The following is a 23,002-nucleotide window of genomic DNA, read 5'->3' as shown; positions in this document are numbered from 1 at the left end:
GGAGCCCTATATTTATTTTAATGAAACAATTAACTAAAACAAAAACGTAGTGAAGATTATTTATTTGAAAATTATAGCTAACTATTTTTTTTTTGATTTTAAAGAGAGATTTGTACCCGGTAGATCACTAAAAATCGATGATCAATTAAGTGATACTGTAACTTTAATTTGTAGACCAAGAAACTACAGTTTTAGAACAAACATAATCCATATATTGGTTGTGCAGACTTAAATAAACTATAAAAAGATAAATACTATAATTATTTTAAGAACACTTATATTTAATATTTTATAATAGTGTAACTATATAGTATTATAATAGTTTAAATATCATTACAACAAATATTTTCGAGTTGATTTTTATTTGCTAGTAACTTTCAATTAACGATACTATATGAGTTCTAGATGCATGTTTTATAAAATAGTTATATTAACTTTGCTTTGGACATTTTAGAGCAAATTAAAATACTTGTCGTGTGCTCTACCATGAGTTAATAAACTGCAAAAATTATTAAGGTTCTTTAAAGTACTTCATAATCAACTGAAATTTATTGTCCTACCGTTTAATTGTTAAGAAATAAACTTTTAAGTTAAGAAAGTGGTTTAGAATAATATAAAAGCACAGCTACTGTTAAGCAAATAAAAATTTCACTTCATTTTTTATACTAATGACTATTTTGTTTTCATCGGCATAAAATATTTTCTAAAGTAGTAATTAAAGTATATCAATCTCTAGTCATAAAATTGTTTTTCAAACAAGAATGATTGATCCTTAATTGTTATTAAATAGTAAAAGTTAAAAATGTAGTTCAAATTTATTTTGTTTTGTTATTAAATGACGGCATTAACTAATTTTCACCAAATTTGTAAATATACAACTAACATTTAACTTTAGAACTATATTTACTTAAAATTATACTAATTATAATAAAAAAATAAGCCGAATTAGTTTTTATTTACTATGCTACTTAGTTAGAATGATTTTATGCTTAAAAACTTAATTAAAACAGTGTAAAATTTATATGACAAAATAAATTTACAATAACACAATAACCAATTAATAATATTTGTAACAAGTTACTTAATTACTAAAAAATTTACATTGTTAATATTTTGTAAGCTAATTAAACATTTGTTTTAAAACTTTGCTTAAAATACAAATTGTGAATCAGTTTTCACTAAAATAGCTAGCACGTATTAGGTATGATTGGTATAAATTAAATATTATCAAATAACACTTTATTTATTTCCAGAACTATCTGGTATCAATGGTCCGTTTTTCTTTGAATTTTTGTTCTTTTTTGGCGTTCGTCTTCTGTCAAAAGCAACCTGATTTTTTCTTATCTCTCTTTCCCCTTCCAAAAATAGTATTTGCATAGCAGATAATACAAGGAAAGAGCCGTATCTGTAAAAAAATCTTAATCTCAAAATAAAAGTTCACTTATTCATTATAGAAATGAATTTTATTCATTACCAACTCTTATCATAATGTATTAAAAACACAGAGTTTAAAAGCGAAAAAATAAAAATAAGCTCCAGAAAAAACAGGGACATAATCTACTTTAAAATATACTCTTACGGCTAACTCAAAATAACTCGAGTGTGAAACTTCTTCAACTAATACAAATGTTCAAAAGCGTAAACAACTGCAAACCTTCTTGCTCTGGACTCGTCCCACTTTTTCGCAATGCCGTACCTCGTGCCCCTGGTCTTGTTGGTGAGGTGGTTGAGGCCCAGCGCGTCGATCATGACGGCCTCCCGAGTGAACGCTTCCACCGGCATGACGTTCTGGAAGATGTGGAGCGAGACGACGCCTCTGCCGCACTCCCAAATATCCCGGATGTGATCTATCTTGAGGTTCTGTGAAATTTTGTAATCTCAAGTATATTGCAATTTTTACACAAAAAACGCTTTATGCACCTGTCGTAAAATTTAAGCATTGGTTTTATTCCTTTTTCAAACGAAATATTAAATATGTTTTGGAAAAGAGCGTTCAAACTAAACATAACTATGTTTTGATGGTCAAAAATTGTTCATTTCGATAACCCAAGTGTTTAATTCTCCACAAACATTCATCGAACATGCTTAATTTTGTAGCCTTATGTTATTTTTAAAATAATGTTATGAAAATATTAGTTTAGTTTTTTGAAATGGTCAACCTTTGAAATCTAACCAGACGACTTTTAGTACTCAAACTATACTTATATTTAAAAGAGTTAAAAATAAAAATTTTGTTTCAGTAAATTTTGATCTAAGTTACTTTTTTTCCCGGTATAGTAGCATTCATTTCTCTTAAAGCGTCTTTTAAATGCTTGTAAGGTCTGGATTTCATGCCCTTACCAATGTAGAAAACTGATCCAGCAAATATCCGAAGAGCTTCTGCTTCTGAAAAATTTTTCGAACGTTTTGGTAGATCTTTCGTCACTCTGTAAAATATATTCTTAAGTGTTGGTTGGATTATTTTCAAAACTAAAATTATTACTTAATACAAAAATTAAAACACTATTGTATCTAAATAAGTAATATTAGACTTTTTTTTAATTTATAGCTTTCATTTTATTTATTATCAAAAATAAAAATAATTATTTTTTAAAAGATATTTGTACTACTAAATTCTTTGTAGAATTTTAGTTAGTATTTGTTCTAATGAAAAATTACGTCTGTAAAAAAAATAATTTGTCACTCTCTAAATTTTTTTTAGCACAACTTTGTTATTTTTTGATTAAAAACAAAGTAAGTACTTTAACAGCTATCTAAAATTAAAATAAAACTTACCGTGGATCGAGAAGCAGATAGTTGAAACTGTTTTTTATATTTCCCTGGCGCCACTCTTTTTTTCCAGGGGGTGGATTGTCAAATTGCTGCCGGAGATTCAAATCATCATCGATGACTGATTGACACAACTGCTTGCCAACAAGAACATTTCTAAATTCCCGCGAAAACCTTGGTGCTGTTTCATAACAACATTTACAAACTATTATAAAAACATAAACAATTATATTTTTTCACAAGTAACTTAAATATACACTTACAGTTTTCTGAACTTTTTCCACTTAGTCCGCGTTCAATTAGAGCTAACTTTTTAATATAAATACTTTTTGCTGCTAGAATCGGTCCTGGATTGTAGCCATGAATCAGGAGACGCGTTCTAATAAAACAGTAAAAAAGCATTTTAAATATTTAACTCTATGTTATTTAATAAAATAATCAAAACTCAATATTTGTTGTTAAGTCACAGAGAGTTGCCTTATTTATAAATTTATTATAAAATTATTTATTTGTCAGTTATTGAAGTTTTGATTTAATTTAGTATTTATTTAAGAAAACAACTGTTTCATTTAGTTTTTAATAAGCTTGCAAGAAGAATTCTCACCTCAGCTCATTTTCAGACAACTGGGCAATTTCATCGGGAATGGAAATTTGCAACTCGTTATTTTCGTCGGAACAGCAAGACGACTGAGGCGTTATTCTTCTTTCTATACTTCCAGTGAACTCCTACCACGAAGTTTAAGAAAAATATTAAATCTGAACAACGATGTAAATAAGTTAAATGAGTACCATTCAGCTTACCTTCCAATCGTATAATACAGAGTTGTCAAATAACGTGTCATTGTTGCTAGAAGTAATTGAAACTGACAACTTGATTGGAATAGTGTCCATACATATTGTGTTGTCGTCACTGTTGAATAAATACTTTCTTAATCTGATCACATATCAAAAAAAAAACGAGGAAATTTAATTTTTTTTTACCAATGATTACACGTGGTGCAATAATTAACAAATAGTTTTAGTAATCAAACATACGGTAACTGAAGACTGTCGAAGTTTTCATCATTTTGTAAAGTTTGAAATCTTGGATTTAACGCAGCTCTACTGATGTCTCCTGTCAATTTAAATATATAAACAAGTTAAAATTATACATAACAACTTGTGTGTAAAAAAAAAAGTTATTGTGTCAATTCAAGAAGACGATATCTACAAAGAGAGCTGTAACTAGGTTTTGAAGTTTCTTTCAATAGTAAATTTATATTTACTGTCATATTTTAAAACAGTTTGTTGTACTTAAAGCAATTTAAAAATAAAATCCCGTTTATCAATAGCGTTTGCATATTTGGTGTTTGTATAGTATTGAGGAGAAATTTGTGGAATAATAATTAATTGATGTTGTTGCTTAGCTACAACTTTTATACTTTATCAAAAGCTATATATTTGTTTCCCTTGTGAAACAATAAAAAAGAAATAAAATTGGTACTCAAGCTACCTTTAAAACTAAAAAAATAAATAAAGTATGTATCATGTAAAAAGTAAAAATTTCAAACTCAATTACAAATTTTCCGCTTTATCATAATATATAAAGGTAATATATTATTCAAATGATTTGATTAATTAAAAAAAAAGTTAAATATCTATGAAATAAGGTGTACTTTACTATTCAACACAACGTAAAACTAAATTTTGTCATATGCATTACTTTCTGTACTTATAATGCAGGTTTGTTTTTAAACAGTTTGTTTAAAAATTATTCATATCTTAATTACTATTCTACAGCTTAAAATAAAGACTACTACAAGAAACAGTTATGTAATACACTTTAATGTAAAGTATGATAGTTTTTACTCGTGTATTATATTTTGTATTAAGTGTTATTTATAGCAAACTTTTTGTAAAAACATATTAATAACCTTTAATAGAGCTGATATTTGCGCAATTAAGGAACGTATTCTCCTTTAAAAGAGGTGATCTACCTTCAACCATCGTCGAGTTATGGCAGTTGTCAAGTTTGCAATTATTTGTAGGCAGTAGCCTTTTTTTAGAAAAACTATTATCTTGGTTGTCAGAAAGAGGACTCAAAACTATAAAATTGTCATTTTTAGCAGTCTTGTTTTGACATTGCGATAAATTGAGTGGTGCAAGACTAATTGGACTTTTTTGAGATTTAGAACTTTCAGTAAAGCTTTTTTCCTTAACTTCACAATCACACTTCTTAGGTTCTATACTGATATTTTTGGTAGATAAAAATGATGATGTAGCATCAAATACTGTTTTTTCTTTACTCTCAGCAAGTTTTTCTAAGATTTTGTTTGTTTGCGACAATTCACAGCTTGATACGTAAGTTTGAGTTGATTTTAAACTTGAATTATCATTATTGGTAGATGGTGTAGTAAAACTTTGTGTAACAATTGTTCTTTCGGAACTCAAAGACTTAACACAAATTTCATAAGTGTTGTTTTTTAAGCTTGTTTTGTTTCTTGGTAGAGCACAAGAAGTATTTTGTATACTTAATAGTTTGTTAACTTCAAACTGGTCATTTTCCAAAAAACTTTTTATATGATTACTAGGAGTACTTGGTAAGCTAAAAGAAGAACTTCTAGGTAGTTTTGATGAAGTTATAGAAGAACTGATTTTATTATCATTATTTGATGATCCTGGTGGCAGAATTGAACTAGTTTGAAATGAGTTTGATAATTCACATGTCGAAGGATGTTTCCTTTCGAAAACTTTACTTTTTTCAAACAAATTTTTATTGCAAGAAGTTATTGAGGTTACAGTTTGAAACTTTTGAGGTTTTTCTTTTGTCATACTGGGCTCTAACTTATTGCTACTTTCACAATAGTTGTCAGACTCACTTTGTACAGTTTGAGACAACTTAACACTTTTTTTTAAATCTTTTTTATAACTTTTGCAGCTCATATTGTTGTAGTTATTACTTATGTCTTGAGAAGTATCAGGATAAATCGTAGTACGTTTCGATATAGCTTGAAATCTGAAAGTTTTCGGAGTAGTAGGTTTTTTGTTTTTCTCTTCGGAACTAACTTTAGGTGAGTTTGAAAATTTTGAGGTAGAAGAGTCTGTTGTAGCATCTTTCAAACTTGGTTTACTTAAACAAGTATTTGCAATTTTTTGGATTTGAACTTCTTTTCTCTTTGGAGTGTCACTTGTCTTAAGTTTCTCTTTACAATCGCCTGAAGCAACTGCTTCATCTGTAAAGAAATCTAATAATGAATAACCTTTTTTTAAACTGTACAAAGTTTAATATCAAAAAAGTTTTTTTTCTACTGTAAAGTGAGATATTAAAAAAAAACTTTTAACTCACATCTTATTAATTAGATTCTTATATTGTAAATTTAAGTGAATCAACGTACTATATTAAGATATTGTTATACTCTAATTTATTATTATTAAATTATATAGTTACGATGTATTATCCTTCATATCCTAAAAATTGAAAAAAATTTTGTTTGTAAGTATTTAAGTAACTATTTTTAAGTTTCAAATTAAAAAAAAGTAATATTACTTTTGTAATAACTTTTTTTTTTAATTATAGTAGAAAATTAAAAGTTTAACTAAGAGATAGAAAAACTCATATTAGTTTTATCAATATATAATACATATTAAATAACTTATACAGATTACTTTAACAGTACAAAAATAAATAAAAGCTTAAAGTTTGTTGTCTTAAAATATTTTTAGTCTATTCGAGAGTTTTTTTAAATTGTAAACTCTGTAAACGCTTTCAAATGATATTTAGCAAATGTTTCTTTTTCATTTGAGGAAAAAATATATTGTGAGTTGATGAGAGCCAGAAAAATTGCGCATCTATATTTGGAGTCAATCATAAAAATAAGCAATCATTATAAAAATTGTAATAGCTAATCATACTTAAACAGCAAAACTTTTTTTGTTTGGAATTTTTTCAACACTTTAAGTTATTGATGTAGCTTAGCGTGTAATTTTGATTTATAATTGCTAAGCTAAACTTCGAGTCTAACATCTTTATCAATTGCTTATCAAAGCAAGACAAACATTAAAAGTAAAAATTAAGTATATAAGGAGATTTTTATGTTTCGAAAAACTTTAGCTTTTGAATTCTAGCTTAAAGAATTTATGATTACAAAGTTGCAACTTTTTGAAGCACAAAATCATCCTGAATTTATGAAAATAAGAAAAAATGAATGTCTTGAAAGATAAGATTATTTTTTTAAATTAACAATAATATAAAAACTTTTTCCGGTGCATTACTTATTTAAAAAATATAATAAAATACATTTCACTTTTCTTAATTTTTTTTGAACTTTTGGGTATAGTTTTAACGGGTATGGTGAAGCGTTTCACCAGACTTTGTTCTCCTTGCTTTCTTGAAGGCGAGTTGAAAAAACTTCAAAATACTTTCCTTTCCCTTGGTTATCCAGGTAACTTAGTTTCAAAAGTTAGAACAAGAGCTAGAAGTTCAGCAGCTTTAAAAGTGATTGGCCCTCAGAAATGTCCAGTGTACTTAAAACTTCCTTACCTTAAAATATTTCTGAGAGGTTTTCTAAGAAAATTTCTTAGGAAATAAACCAGGTTTTCAGCTCTGTTCATTTAAGAACAATTTTGTATACTGATCGACCTCTAAGTGGAATTTACAAAGATGTTTCTCCCACCCAAGAAAAAAGTAACATCATCTATAAATTTAGTTGTCTCTGTGGTAATGACTACGTGGGATAAACATCTCAAAGGTTTCATGTAAGAATCGATCAGCATGTTCCGACAGTCTTGAAAAGCTTGTTTGATGGCCGTTCAGAGAAACCAACGAAAAAATACTTCTCGAAGATTGGGCAACATTTGTTGGACAATCCTGAGTGTGTTAAAAATTATAAAAAGGAGAATTTATCAGTTTTAGTGAGAGCGGAGAACTCTTTTCAGCTGCATATTCTGGAAGCCTTATGTATTCAATCTTTTAGGCCCAGTTTATGTAAGCAGAAAAAGTTCTTATACCAAACTAGACTTATCCATATATTAAGTAGTTTTAAAGTAATTAGTTTCTTGTTAAATTTTATTATTAAGTGTAGTTTTAATTTCAATTTTTATCGCTGGTTTAAGATAGTTTGTTTTAATCTAACGAGTTTTATTAGTATACATGTATACAGCATATGCATTTTGTTAATTTTTAACATTCGATTATTACGTCATTTTATATTTCAAAACTTTAAACTACAGTATAAGTTTATTTCAATTTCAATTCATTCTTACTTAGTAAGATACAATTTCTGAACAGCCTTACTACAAAAGTACTAAAATAAATTTAATAAAAATGAAATGTATTTTTACATACTTATTAAATATAAAAACTAAAAAATAAACAAAAAAGGATAAACTGAAAAAAAGTAATGAAATGCATCTTTCATATGCTTTTCCATAGTTTGAATGTTAATTGTTTAATTTTGAATATTGAGTTTTACAAAATGAGCCCAACCATTGAGGCATGTAAATAATGAGGTAATTGCATCAAAAACATAACATCAGGAGTTTTTTTTTTCACCATATCTAAACTCAATTATAATTGAACCAGTTTTTGCACGCGTTTTATTATGGGATTTTATCAAAACACAATTAATCAATCAAATGCAGTTTGATATCCTGTTACACTTCCTTTTCGTCCACTTTTGGAAGAGAATTTTCACTTTTAAGTCATAAACACTCGCAAGAATTTTTGAAAAAATATCCTAAGTATCCTAATTTTAAAAAATCTTGAAAGAGGAGTGTGCCAGCCTGCGTTTTAAAAATATTCTTAAAAATCGAAGAATTTTAAGTTAGCTGGAGTACTAATTTTTTTTTATTTAGCCAGAGTGTTTTAAAAGAGAAAAAAAATATATGCAAAGAAAAATGTTTCAGTGTAATCCTAAAAATACGACTGTAACATTATATTACAAAGTTGGTAAACTAACTTATTATGTAACTTATAAAAAATTTAACAGATGCATTAAAAATTTGTACTAACAATTATTATGTTTAAAACTATTCCTTTTTGAGACCATACTTTTTATATAATTGAATCACTATATAATTAACTACTAAGTTATGAAAGTATTTTAAAGTGACAAAGAAACAAAAGTATTTGAAACAACTGCACTTAATTTAAATATAGAAAATATTTCACGAATGCAGAAAACTTCTTAAAAATTATAAAATTTAAATCGACATCTGCGTTATTTTTACTTGACGACATGTTAAAAATAAAACATTTTGATAAATATATCGTTTTTATTAACAAAATTTTACTTTGAGCTATTTTTATAAAACTCACTGTCTAAAAAAATCGTTGTTTGACAAGCGACTTCAACTTTGCAGGCTGCAGATTTATTTGTTGGACTATTTAATTCATTTATTTTCAGTTTAGTGCACTCCAAACACAAATCTTCTATTTGTGAGCGACCTTTGTTTGGTTTATCAAATAAATTAATTAAAACAACTGTAATTTTTATTTTTCATTGTATAACTTTAAATTTTGATAGAAAAATACTTATTAGAATTGTATATTATGAAGTTATAAATGTTTATAAAACAGAAACAAACTTTTAAAATGTACTTAGTGTTTTTCTTATTTTAGTAGCTATTTAATTTTTTGAATGAAAATAATCTAAATATTTGTGAATTTCCATCTGCCAATGTTTTGAAAAAAAGTTTGTAAAATTCAAAGGTGATTCTTAAATATATCGTCTTGTTATGAACATTTTACTACTATAAAACGATTTTTAAATTAAAGGTTATATCAATTTTAGTAAAACATAATCAGATTGCAATAAAATATAATTAGATAATTTACATAAAAAGTATTAAATTACTAAATAGGTACTAAAATTAAAAAAACCTCAAGTACTTTTTTAAAGTTTGATTTTATTTAATACTGTATTATTAAAAATGTTAAACAGGTAACAAATTATAGAAAGTAATAACTAAATAGAGTTAATAAGAAACTAGAATATAAATTTGCATTAAAACTTTATTAATATGGTTTAAAAGTATTCTCAATTTCACATTTTTAATAAAGCAACAAGTAAACTTGAAAAACATAGTATTACCAGCACTAATGTTGTTGTAAGCTGTACAATCACCAAATTCCATGTCTTTATTTGCTTTGAACCTTTGTAAAACTTCTAAGCAGTAAGGATACTCTTTCCCATGACTAATAAAATATTGTTTAAAATTAAGTGTTGCATTAGTTTTTTGTTTTCAGTAGTATTGAGGATATTGTATAGATGCTTTAAACAAACCTTTAAACATAAAAAAAGAACTAATACTTTTTGAAAACATAAACAAAAAATAAATAAATAGAACTTTCCATAGGCAAACTTTCAAACCAACAAAAATCAAAAGTTTAGTATAATAAAAGTCGTTATACAGTCTAGACCAGCGGTTCTTAACCTTTTATTTGTAACTACCAAACTTACCCCCAATATACAAAATAGTGTTTAATTTTGAGGAATAAAACTATATCATTTGAATTTTAAGTTTTTCAAATATAAAAAATCGTAAAATTTAAAAAGTTTATTAAACCTTAAAAAAAATTATAGTTAAATATCAACGTATCAATTCAAAAGACAATTAAAAAACATTAATATACATAACTTGTAATAAAGAAAATTTACCCCCTCAAACAAAGTAAATTAACTCCAGGTTAAGAATCTCTGGTCTAGACATTATCTATTATTAAGTATCTATAGAACTAGTATTTAAGTATCATAACATCATTAATTAACTAAGTATCTACCTAAAAACATCATGAAAATTCTGTATACTGATACGAAATAAGTTATGTAAAAAGTATAAACATACTTCTTTTAGGTTACACACTGCAAAATAAAATATACCGTTTATAAAACAATTCTACTAATTGTTTATTTTTTCAATTAAGTTCAATTACTTTAAGTAATTTTTTTACATTGTAAAAATTATCAAAATTAAAATGTTATTAAATATTTTTTTAATTACCAATCACTTTTTTTTAACAGCTTAATATATATTTTTTTTTTACAAATTTAAAAGAAAATATGTAAAATAGGTTTGATACTCTTTTATACAAATAAAAAAACAGCCTAACTTACTACAACTAGCCTAAATCTATGTGTTACATTTAAAATGCTAAAAAATAAGCTTTGAATATTAAGTAAAAAAATTATCATGTAGTTAAGTTCATTTAGAACAATAATAAACAGTATAACTTTAACTGATCAAAATATTAATTATAACTTGTAATAAAACTACATTTACAATAAAATCTGCAAAAAAAAAACTTCAAACTAGCATGAGTTTATTTAGTTTCAAATAATCCTTTGTGGAAACTCTGGTATAAACTTCTAAATTAAAGTTTACTACAAAAAACTTGACTAAAGCTTATATTAAAATGCCTCCAAAATTAACAATAGGTTAATAAAACAACGTACTACATAATCGAAACTAACTCAAAAGCATTGAGACCATCAGCATCTCGTAAAAGCAGCTCAGCTCCCTTTTCAAGAAGAAGATGTACAACATCTGCGCTACCCCATGATGCTGCTACGTGCAATGGAGTCTGACCCTCGCTTGTTCTATAAAAGTGTTATATGATTGTTACTGACACTTTAAGTGGTAAAAATAACTCTTATAAGTTAACTCTTATAACTTATAACTCTCCTCAAGCTTTTTTAGGCAGGATTAGTTTGATTCGTTTTTTTTTTTTCAAAATACAAAGTCAGCTAAACCTCATTGAAATGTTAGTGAAATTTTAGATAAAACAAAGATATCATTGAAAAATTTTGAAGTTAGATATGTAAATGTATAATAAACTTATTTAAAATCAACAGAAAAAAAGAACTTTTACTTAATAACAAAAATCAGAAACTAGTACTAACAAGTCCAAAAATAATACTGTTTTTTAATAAATGCTATAAAACATTTTTTTACTATAAGATACGTTTTACACTTTAGAGATTTATACAACATCTTCAAAAACATAAATTTACAGTTTATAGATTACAAAAAATGTAGTAAGCTTACTACATAAAAAGTGAACCGAACTCATTTGGTCCATAAATAGTTTATCATAAACTAATGATAAGTAATAAAAATTTAAACTTAAAAAATTGTTTGAACAGTATTTCAAACAGAACCAATACTGAAGAGAAACTAAGAGGTAAGTAGTAATAATAACAGCAAACAACTTGTTTTTTGATACTTTATAATTAAAAATTGTTAAACTAACATTTCAAAATTTTAAATGCACAAAACTTTTATGATCTATGAACTTTGTGTAACATTAGCTTTAATGTAAAGTAAAATATTTTACTGAGTTCTAACTGCTATCAAATGCTGTTCATTTTTTAATAAATTTGCAAATAAAAATACTAAATAAAGAAAAATACCAAAATTGGAATAATGCTGACTAATTTAAGTCTACTTTTAATTATCAAGGGCATAGGGTGTCAAACATTTTGTTTTACTAAAAACAGCATTGGCTTTTATATGAAAGCTTAAAGTACAAACTACAAGCAAGTTTTTAGAGAATTAAACAATCTCATTTAATTTTTGTAAAAAGATTCAGATACAAACGTATGAGCCACAATATTTTTGGGATCAATTTTCTCGGAAATTGTAAAAAAAAAAATTAATAATCTATTTTCTCCTTCACTTTTTGATCTAAAGACCTCAAATTTCTAGGAAATGTTGCTTTTATAATTTAAAAGACTTTGAATGTTTCAATTTTAAAAATATAAAATTTTAAAAAATAGGTGTTTTTTTGTTTTCAAAGTTGAAAAAATTTCAACATTAAATCTGTCTTAATTTTGTAAATGGACTTTCTGTGAAAATTTGAAGGAAATTGGTTAAAAAAATAAGGAGCAGATAGATATTTAATAAAATAGTCTTTTTTCGCGTTTTTGGTGTGTACCTTCCATTAGGAACCTGCTGAGGTCACTAACTTTGATCGCTTATATCTAAAAAGTTAGTTGGAATAATTTTAAGCTGCTAAAAATTTCTGATAGCTCAGATAAAACTCTATAAAATCAGATCAACTTGTAAAGATCAAGGTGTACCCCCATATGCCCTAATTACTGAGTTTTTATATCAAAATAAAAAATATAAAGTTAAACAAAAACTATACCTTACATTAAGGTTTGCACCAAATTCCAATAATAGATTGATGAATTTAAGTTCTTTTCCCACTGAAAGATGGAAAGAAGTTATTCCATTTGCCAACAATCGATTTGGATTTGCTCCTGATTTCAGAAGTACTTTTGCCTTTCTAAATATATAAACAAATAACAAACATTTGATCAGAAAATTATGCAAAATATTTAAATTAATAAACAGTATTAATTTTTGCAAATACTCCAAAAATGGTATAAAACAACTTCTACACAACTTAAAATTCAAACTAGTTCAATGAGCTAATGATACTTTTAGCATAAGTTAATATTTATGATTTAAAGTTTTGACTGCAATTAGAAAAAGTCACTAAAAAGATTTTATCATGAATGCAGAGACAAGATACCTTACATAAAATAACAGAAAAATTGGTTTTATAACAGTAGTCATTTCAAAACAGCTAATTTGAATACAACATCATATTTTATATATATTTCAAACTTTCAAAATGTCAAATGTTGGCTTTTCTTTTTATAAACTTTTAGTAGTTATTAAATTTAAAAGAAGGTAACCCTTGTTTTATAACAAGTTATAGATTTTTATTTTGTTTATTGTGTATTACTTCAACTTTAAAAAAATTAAGTAGTTTATGAAAAGTAAAGAAATGGAAGTTAAAAATCAAAATGAAGGAAGAAAAAGTGAAAATATATTCTTCTTTTAAATGAATTTGCAAATATTCTAAGCAACCTTTAGGTTTTGAGCAAAACTCCAAGTGTCTAAAAAACACCTATTAAGAATAAATTTAAGGATATGATTCTACCACAACACCTTAAAACTGTAAATATAAAGTAGCATACTTTTTAATTAAAACTTGAAAAAATAACCAGTATAACTTAATCAATTATTAAACTAAGTTGTCCTAAAATTTTATAAATGAAAATAAGTTATGTATTATGAGGTTGTAATTCTGTATTTGAAATAAAACTATATTTTTTTACCTATATAATATAACAATCAAGGTTTTACCATAAAAGTTTTAATATACTTTCACTGCAACTCATTAAAAACTTACTGCAGACATTTTAAGTAAAACAATAGCTTTTTAAGTAAAAACAATAAACTTTAGAAAACGACTGAAGTAGTTAGATTGCTGTAAAAAACCGATCGACAAAAATCAATTACAGTAACCTCTCGCTTATTTACGCACATTGTGTTCACAAAAAAAATGCGTAAAGATGTGAGAGATCGTAAAGATACGAGAGGTACCAAATATACTTACTATAATGGCTGTTTTTTGATATTGCTTCTAGTTAAAAGTAGACTGGGGACTTTCCCAAATTTAACAATTTAATTACTTTTTTATAAATATGAATAATAAAGATAAAACTATACATACATTAAAAAAAAGGTTTTATACTTATGTAAAATAATAATACTTGTAGAAAAATTTTAATAATAAGTAGATTTTTGCTTTATCTGTTTTATATGTGACTTATCTGATACTTAACATTTATACCCTATTCTAATTAGCAAATTCAATTTATAATTAAGCATTTGTTTACAATTAAGAAATGGTGTGGTGTCTATATAAAAATTTGTTTCTAAAGTCTTTTACAAAAATATGCATTTGGTGCTGAACTGGATTTCTTCTTTTGAACAAAAGTATATAAAATATATGAAAAATATTTAATAAAAATTGTTTATGTTACTAAAATTTTTTTTAATTTGACCTTTGCCCACATAAAGATAAACTTGTCTTGGATTGTATTAAAGATGCATTCACTAAATGTTTATCAACAATTCAAGGAACATAAGTTTACAAAGTCTAAAGATATAGAGAGGTGAGTTAGCATTTAAAGGCATATTTTAAATTGAAAATATACAATAAACCTATTTTGTGAAATATTTAAAAAAAATTATAGTTTTTATTTTTTGAATTTTTTAGAATTCTAAAATGTGTAACCAAACAAGAGTGCGTAACGTCACAAGTGCGTAAAGATGCAAGAGGTTACTGTAATGTAAAATAGTGATTAACACAAAAAACAAACATTTTAAGTAACAAAAGGAAACAAAATATTTAACACAAACAAAGACACTTTTAAGTAAATAAAATAACCAAGGAAACCTTCAAACAAATTAACCAAAGACACTTTTAAACATATAAAGAAACCTTATATTCAAACTCTTTCTTTTTACACAGTTCTGGTTTATTTAAGAACAAAACAAAATTATGATAAAAGATGTATTATTTACAAATTTAACAGCTTTTGCAAAAAAAGCTATATTGGACATCTAAAAAAGAGAGTAAATGAACATATACCGAAATGTGTATTAAACTTTATAAAAGAAAATACTAATAACAAGACGAAAGCTGTTATCAGGGTCGCGACTCGTTTAAAAAAAAATTTCCAGGTTTTCAAAATTTCTTCCAGGTTTTCAAAAGTACACATTTTTGGGTTTATCTTTAGTTTTAAGTTGATTTCTATATAAGAAACTGTGCTAAATAGTATAAAAACATTGAAAAAATACTGTAAAGTTACTTTAAATATGTTTTTTTATAAAAAAATTTTTAATGATGACAAGAAAATCTTATTTTTATGATAGATTTATTATGTCAAATGAAAATTTTACTACTGAAAATGTTAGAATTATTAAAAATTCTAGGTTTTTCCAGATTTTTTGATCAAAATTCCAGGTTTTTTTCAAAATTTCTCAAATTCCAGCTTATTGATGCCTAAATTGTCAAATTATAGGTTTTTCCAGGTTTCCAGGTAAAGTGGCAACCCTGTGTCATAAATGCGACAAAAAGATCTTTGATAGCAAAACACCTGATCAACAACGTTAATTGTGCAAAGAACTATGATTTATCAAGACTTAAGGTTATTTACAACTGTACAAATTCCATTGATTTGGTCAGACTAGAAGCAATGTCAATAATTTTAAATAAACCAGAACTGTGTAAAAAGAAAGAGTTTGAATATAAGGTTTCTTTATTGTTTAAAAAAGTCTTTAGTTAATTTGTTTAAAGGTGTTCTTGGTTATGTTATTTACTTAAAAGTGTCTTTGTTTGTGTTAAATATTTTGTTTCCTTTTGTTACTTAAAATGTTTGTTTTTTGCGTTAATCACTATTTTACATTAATTGATTTTTGTTGATCGGTTTTTTACAGCAATCTAATTACTTAAGTCGTTTTCTAAAGTTCATTGTTTTTACTTAAAAAGCTATTGTTTTACTTAAAATGTCTGCAGTAAGTTTCTGATGAGTTGCAGTGAAAGCATTAAAACTTTTATGGTGAAACTTTGATTGTTATAATATATAGGTAAAAACTAAAGTATACTATGTTTTTAATGTTAAAAAAAAAACTATATTTGACAAAAAAATCAATTTAGTACAGTTTTTTTACTTATTTAATTGTAATGAATATTGTATGATTTAATTTGTATGCTATTTTGTAAACTTTTGTCATTAAGGAATTTTTATTATTTATTTATTTTAAATTAATACAAAAAACTACATATAGTGTTTCGAATGAAAATACTTAACAATGGAGGTTAAGGGCATAGGGGGGTAAACACTTTTTTTACAATTTGATCTTATTTTATATAGTTTTTACTAAGCTACAAGATGCTTTTTACAAATTTTAAAAATTCAAAATAGTTTTTGAGATATAGCTGGTCAAAGTTGGAGGCAACAATAGGTTCCTTATGGGAGGCGCAAACTAAAACAGAGAATAAAATAGAAATCACTAAAAATCTATCTCCTCCTACGTTTTTTGAGATAACTACCTGAAATTTTCAGGAAATTTTCCTTGCAATTTTTGAAAAATTCTGTTGAAACTAAATTTGAAAAAATTAAAATATTTTATAGCAAAAAACAAAAAAAAAGTTTTTTTTGTTTTTTTTTCCATATAAAACTTTTTTTTTTTTTTTAAATTCTTTACTACAAAATTTTCTAAATATATCAAGTAAAACTTCCTAGAATTTTGAGGTAGTTATATCAAAAAACGTAGGAGAAGATAGATTTTTAGTGGAATAGTCTATTTTTGTTGTTTTAGTTTGCGCCTCCCATAAGGAACCTATTGTTACCTTAAACTTTGACCGGCTATATCTCAAAAATTACTTGGGGTTTTTTAAATCTGTAAAAAGCATCTTGTACCTTGGTAAAAACTATAAAAATTAAGATCAAATTGCAAAAAAAAAAAGTGTTTTACCCCCTATGCCAGGGGTTCCCAACCAGGGGTGCTCGCACCCCTTGGGGGTGCGAGGCAGCATTCCAGGGGGTGCGAGATGGCTTTTATTTTTTGTATGACAAATAAGGAGATTTTCACTTTCTGATAAAGTTTATTAAGTTAAAAAGTACATTTTGTTATAAAATAAGTTGGCGCTAATTTTCTGAATAAATTCTTTTTATTAATACGTCATACAGCAAAAGGGAATTTCTAGAAGTAAATTATTTCAACTAAGTTCATTCAATAGCTGTTAGTTTAGAATTAAAATTTCAGTAAAGCTTTCTTAGAGTTTTACACCTGTGAATTTTAATCATCTATTCTTTAAACATTTTATTTTCTTAACTGGCCATTAATTGTTTAAAACAGTTAATGAGCTAGCATCTATTTTAATTGAAATACTTAAATAAAAATTAGTATATTCAGCAGGTTTTTTATTAGCTTATTAAGAACAGGTTCTTTTAAGTCTATTACATTTATAATGTAATCTTTTATAAAGCTTAGTTGTGCGGAAAGTGGTGCTTAAAGATTTAACATCAATAAATTGTAAAGTTCACAGCAACTACTGTATTTTATACCATTTAAGAAAACTTGTTTTTAGCTTTAGTTAAACCAATTTTTATAGATTAGTAAAAGTATTCAATGCATCAACTTTATTTTTATTCATACCTTTTTTGAACTTAAACCGTTTACCTTTTTCAATCTACTTTTTTCTATTTATGTTGTAAGCAAACAAACTTTTTTTGTATTTGCTTTTATACATATCTTTTGACAATTTAAGACTCAATATCTTGTAACTTTTTAAAATCTTAACTCAAACCTTTATTATTTTGAAACCTCCTAGCTGCTAATAGTTTTGAAAATAAAACATTACATTACATAAGCTTAACTTAGAAACAGCTGATTTTTATATTTTAAGAAGTACATATATTCATAACAAAATGTATAAAAAGTTTAGTTTTAAGTTTAAGCCTTATATTTATGACTTTTCTAGTCCTTTTTCCTCACTTCTAATAATTTTTCAAATCTTTATAGACTAAATGACGAATTCGTAGGCTGAAGTATTGTTTTAGTATAAATTTTATGAAAAAAAGTCTTAGTAATTGACTTTTTATTTTTTTTACAATTCAGTTTATTAAATTAGTACTCAATCATGTCAAAGATATATCTCTTTTTAAGTCCTTGTGTCAAGATTATGGTAGTGAACATTCAGTTTTACTTTTCCATACGAAGGTCCGCTGGCTATCACGTGGAAGAGCTTTAACGCGCTTTTTTGAATTGAGGAAAGAAGTAAAAGCTTTTCTTAAGGAACGTGACTATGACCATTTCAAAGAAATAGAGTCAAAAGAATTAATTCAAATACTAGCTTACTTAAGTGACATTTTCAGCCGCTTGAATGACAGAGTGTTTCCATGCAAGGGAGAAATGTAAATATTTTAAAATGTCGTGAAATAATAAATGCTTTTAAAAAAAAGTTAAATCTCTAGTGTCGACGAGTTGAAAGAGGCAATTTATCAAACTTTCCATTACTTGAAGAAGTGACTGATGAAGATGAGTGTTTCGTTCCAAGTGTGCGTAAAGAAATTATGAACCATTTGGAAATACTATCCAAGTCTTTTGACGGATATTTTAAAATAGGAGAAATGGAAATTTCTGAGTAATGAATAATAAATTCATATTCTTTTAATTTGAATCACATGTTTGATGATAAATCGTTTAAAGATGAACTTATTGAATTATGCATGAACCGTTTTATCAAAATGCAGTTTGAAAGCAAAACTCTTGTGCAATATTGGTGTTGTTCAATGAATATGTTTCCAAAACTTGATGAGAAAGCACTAAGCACTCTCATTCCATTCGCGACGACTTACTTGTGTGAGTCTGGACTCAGTACTCTTTTGTCTATAAAAACTAAATCAAGAAACCGCTTGAATGCACAGGCAGACATGCGAATTGCCATCAGCAAGAAAATGCCACGTTTTCATAAAGTTTTGTACAATAAACAGGAACAAAAAAGTCATTAACTTTAGAGTAAATATATAAAATTAAGTTCTTAATCTTTTCAAAATAATATTGCATGAATAGTATTTTATTAATTTGTTAAATACCTTGTAAGTATAACAAGGTGTCATTTAGGAATTTTTTATTAAATATCTAAGATTAGTTTAGTTTCTTGTAAATGTTAAAAAAAAAAAAGTTTTTCATAAATATAGATTAGTTTGTTTTCGATTAATTAAAAATTAATTATTTTTTTTTAGTTTGTTTAAAAATGAGCAGGTAAAATTACAAGTGATGAGCTCCAAACTCACTTAATTGACCTTCATAAAACGTTTATCGTTGCGAAGGGAAGAGTGAGTTCTGATGTTTTATACCTTTTAAAAATAGATAAAACTTTTTCGAATATAGTTTGTTATGTTTTTAAATTTCCAAGTGTTTTATTTTTGTTAATATAGTACACTACCATAAAAATTAAAATACAAATTATTAGTTAATGAATTTCATAATAAAATTATTAATAAGTAATAAAGCATACAGTGTTAGGGGTGCAAGATCAAATTAAAAGATTTTAGGGGTGCGGGGTATCAAAAAGGTTGGGAACCACTGCCCTATGCCCTTAATAACTATTGAAAAAGACAAAAACAGTTAAGCAATGTTACACCATACTTTTATAATAGTGTTTTAATCCTACAATAATATGGTATAGTATCTCAATATTTCAAAAAGTAGTTAACTTTGTAGTTTTACCTTAATTTGAAAAAATGTTAAATAACTTTATTTTTAACTAAGACACAAAAGGCTGTTTAATTTTCAATTAATATGAAGCTTCTAATTGATTTTAATATAAATCATAGTGTAAAAACTAAAACTTTCAATCTTAAAGAAAAAATGTAGAAAAATGTATAAACATTACATAGAGTTTTTTAGTTTGTGATCATTGCATAATGCATGAAACCCGGTTGAAAGAACTCTGAACTTGAAATTGTTTCATTAGTAATAAATCTTACATATAACTACACTTTAACTATTAGGCTTGATTTTGAATGATTTTAAGTGAAGATAAAGCTGGAGAAGCATTTTAAAAAAATTTGGATTTGCAGCCTTTTTAATCTTTTTAACAGTATTTATACAGTTATTATTTATACAATTTAACAATCCAATGTACAACAAAAAAACAATAATTTAGCAATACTACTAAAAGGGTCATACAACTAACGAGTATTGTTGATTATCCACTGCATTAAAAAGTTCATCGGCTAAGTAGACATCCATTAAAATTACATAAAGCCATAAAATGTACTTAAATTAAATCTATAAAAGGAAAACTGACTACTTTTTATTTTAAGCAAATATTTATAATGTGTAAAAGCTATTGTAATTTAAATTTTTTTTTCAACAAATTTAAAGGTTTTTTTTTTTAAGTTATAATTTTCTTAGTATGCATCTTTCATTATACTTTTACAGATGAAGAAAAAATTCATCAAGTTAAAACTATTTGAATTTACTTAAAGTATATTTATGTGAACTTTTAAATATCTAATAAAGTTCTTTAATATCAAGTAAATTGTAGTACAAAATTTATAGTATAATTTCATTAAAAATACTTAATCATCTTTTCTTAAATAATCTTATTTCTCCAAAACAATTTGGTTTTCTTCCTAAACGAACTTCATGTTTTCAATTATTGGATTGCCTTCATCTAGGTTAGTATCTTTTTTTACCAATAAATCTATCAATGTAATTTATACAGACATTCAGAAAGCGTTTGACTCAGTCTCTCATTTATGTTAATTAAAACTTTATCTCAATACAAAATTAATAGAAATCTAGTTGAATGGTTTAAAGAATTTCTTCAGGAAAGAACACAAAGAGTAGTTATCAGTAACACGTTCTCAGAATCCGTACTAATTTTTAGTGGAGTTCCGCAGGAATGGATTATTGGCCCACTGTTATTTATAATTTATATAAATGATATAGCCTTAGAAGTTGATTCTAATAACAACATTAAGCTTTTAGCAGACGATACAAAAATATTTAGCCAATCTAACTTAGTTTTTAAAAATTCTTTAGATAAAATCTACCATTGGTTAAAAGAAAGGAGGTTAAACCTAAATCCCAGCAAATGTCATGTTTTGAATAATCACAAAAGTACACCTATTCCAACGCTTGACTTAAAAATAAACAATGTAATCTTACCTAAAACTGAAGTATTTAAAGACCTTGGAATTTTTATTTCAGATAATTTAAAATGGAACCATCACATTAATTATATTTACCGTACTGCATCAATTTTATCTTTTCAAATTCTAAAAAGCTTTATATCTACAGATTTGGTAATTCTTGAAAAATTGTACCTAGTTTACATCCGTCCTAAAATGGAATACAACACACCTTCATGGTCTCCATGTTCTATAAAAGACATCAACCAACTAGAATCTGTTCAAAAAAAATTTACAAGATTAATCTTTAATTGGTGCAACATGTCATATACGTCATACAGAGACAGATTAATAAAGCTTAATATAAAAACTTTATAGAGTACAGAAGGCTTGAATTTGATCTTATTACTTTTTTTAAACTGATCAACAATGAAACTACTATTGATTCTCAAACTTTCTTTAAACCTTATAAAAATAATTACTCACTCAGAGGTAATAATAGAAAATATACATGCAAATATCATTTCAACAATGTTGGTCCGCAAAAATCTTTTTTCTATTATTTGGTAAAAATGTGGAACAAACTTCCAAATGAACTAGTATCGTGCAAAAATCTTAAACATTTTTGATTAAACTTAAAAACATTTGATTTAAATAAAATATTTACCAGAAAAATTTATAAGTAATTAGTTTTGTTTATCTCTTTAATCATTGATTTGGTGTGTGGTATGTAGTTTATTGGTAGTTTAATATGTAAGCTACATCTTCCCCTTATAGATCTTAAGTTTTTCAATTTTGATTTTTTGGACGGTCTATTGTTAATGTGCTTTGGGCTTTAGATTTTGAAATTATAGGATACTCAGTTGATTCCTAAGCTAGATTTGTGAATTGTTGCTGCCACATGTTTGAAGTGATTGGTAAAACTTTGACGTCTGCAAGATAAAGAATTCTGTCTAAAGTTCAAAATGCTGTTTTGAAAGTTCCTAGAGTTTCAAGACAGGCTCTGAAGAATTTTGATAGGAGATACTTGTTACAGGGATTTGTTGCTTTGGAATGTATAATCGGAGATTGGTGACTTTGGAATAGTTGAATATTTTGGTTGTGAAAGTTTTAATTTATTCAGTTTGTGCCTTGTATAAGTTTTATGTTTATTTAATTACTGTAATTTTTTTTTTTATTTTTATGTTAGTGTCTTTTAGTTTAAGTGGCTTAGGTTTTAATGCCTAGGTCCTTTGTTTGATAATAAACTTTAATAATAATAAAAAAAACTATAAAAAACTTTAGTACTACTACATTTTACTTAAGTTACTTTTATAATACTTAAAAAATATTTTTTATTTATCTGAAACAAGCTAAATACAATTATGTAAATGTATCTAACTATTTTTAAACTTATTTTCAGTTAGTAGGGTTGTCAGTCTTGAATTAGTAAAGTGTAACCAAAAACTAACCAAATTAGATCAAACTAGCCTGAAGTAGTATGCGCTTATATTTAAAAAAAAAAGAAGTTTTTGCCAAGACTTAAACTAAACTGTTAACCAAGCTTGAATACTTAAAAATACTATTTCAAATACAAAAGAACTTAATTTCTTGGAGAAGAAAAAACTAAAGAAATAAATAGGTTTTCAAGTCATAAAAATTAACCTAGAATATAGAAAAATTATTTAAACTAGCTTGAGTTTTTCAAAATTTCCATACTAGATTGAGTTAGCATGAGGTTCTGGAAATTTGTTTTAAACTTA

At 25.8% G+C, this 23,002-nt stretch overlaps 1 protein-coding gene across 1 annotated transcript; it reads right to left on the bottom strand.

Annotated features, from left to right (window-relative positions):
- Positions 1 to 1,196: 1,196 nt before the first annotated feature.
- Positions 1,197 to 20,414, bottom strand: LOC145838088 (uncharacterized). The gene is made up of 14 exons (XM_082945628.1): positions 20,318 to 20,414; positions 12,896 to 13,036; positions 11,220 to 11,345; positions 9,840 to 9,943; positions 9,065 to 9,193; positions 4,683 to 5,981; positions 3,805 to 3,883; positions 3,571 to 3,679; positions 3,374 to 3,495; positions 3,033 to 3,148; positions 2,776 to 2,950; positions 2,261 to 2,426; positions 1,655 to 1,860; positions 1,197 to 1,405 (listed from the first exon to the last, which is right to left on the bottom strand). Exons 1-14 carry the CDS (start codon positions 20,371 to 20,373, stop codon positions 1,240 to 1,242), a joined length of 2,994 nt encoding a protein of 997 aa, XP_082801754.1. The 5' UTR covers positions 20,374 to 20,414; the 3' UTR covers positions 1,197 to 1,239.
- Between the last annotated feature and the right edge of the window lie 2,588 nt (positions 20,415 to 23,002).

This window comes from Thalia democratica, chromosome 1 (assembly GCF_965202585.1).
Source record: "Thalia democratica chromosome 1, ktThaDemo2.hap1.1, whole genome shotgun sequence".
Lineage (NCBI taxonomy): Eukaryota > Metazoa > Chordata > Thaliacea > Salpida > Salpidae > Thalia > Thalia democratica.
Note: the sequence above shows the minus strand (reverse complement) of the source record. Positions and strands in the feature narration are given on the sequence as shown.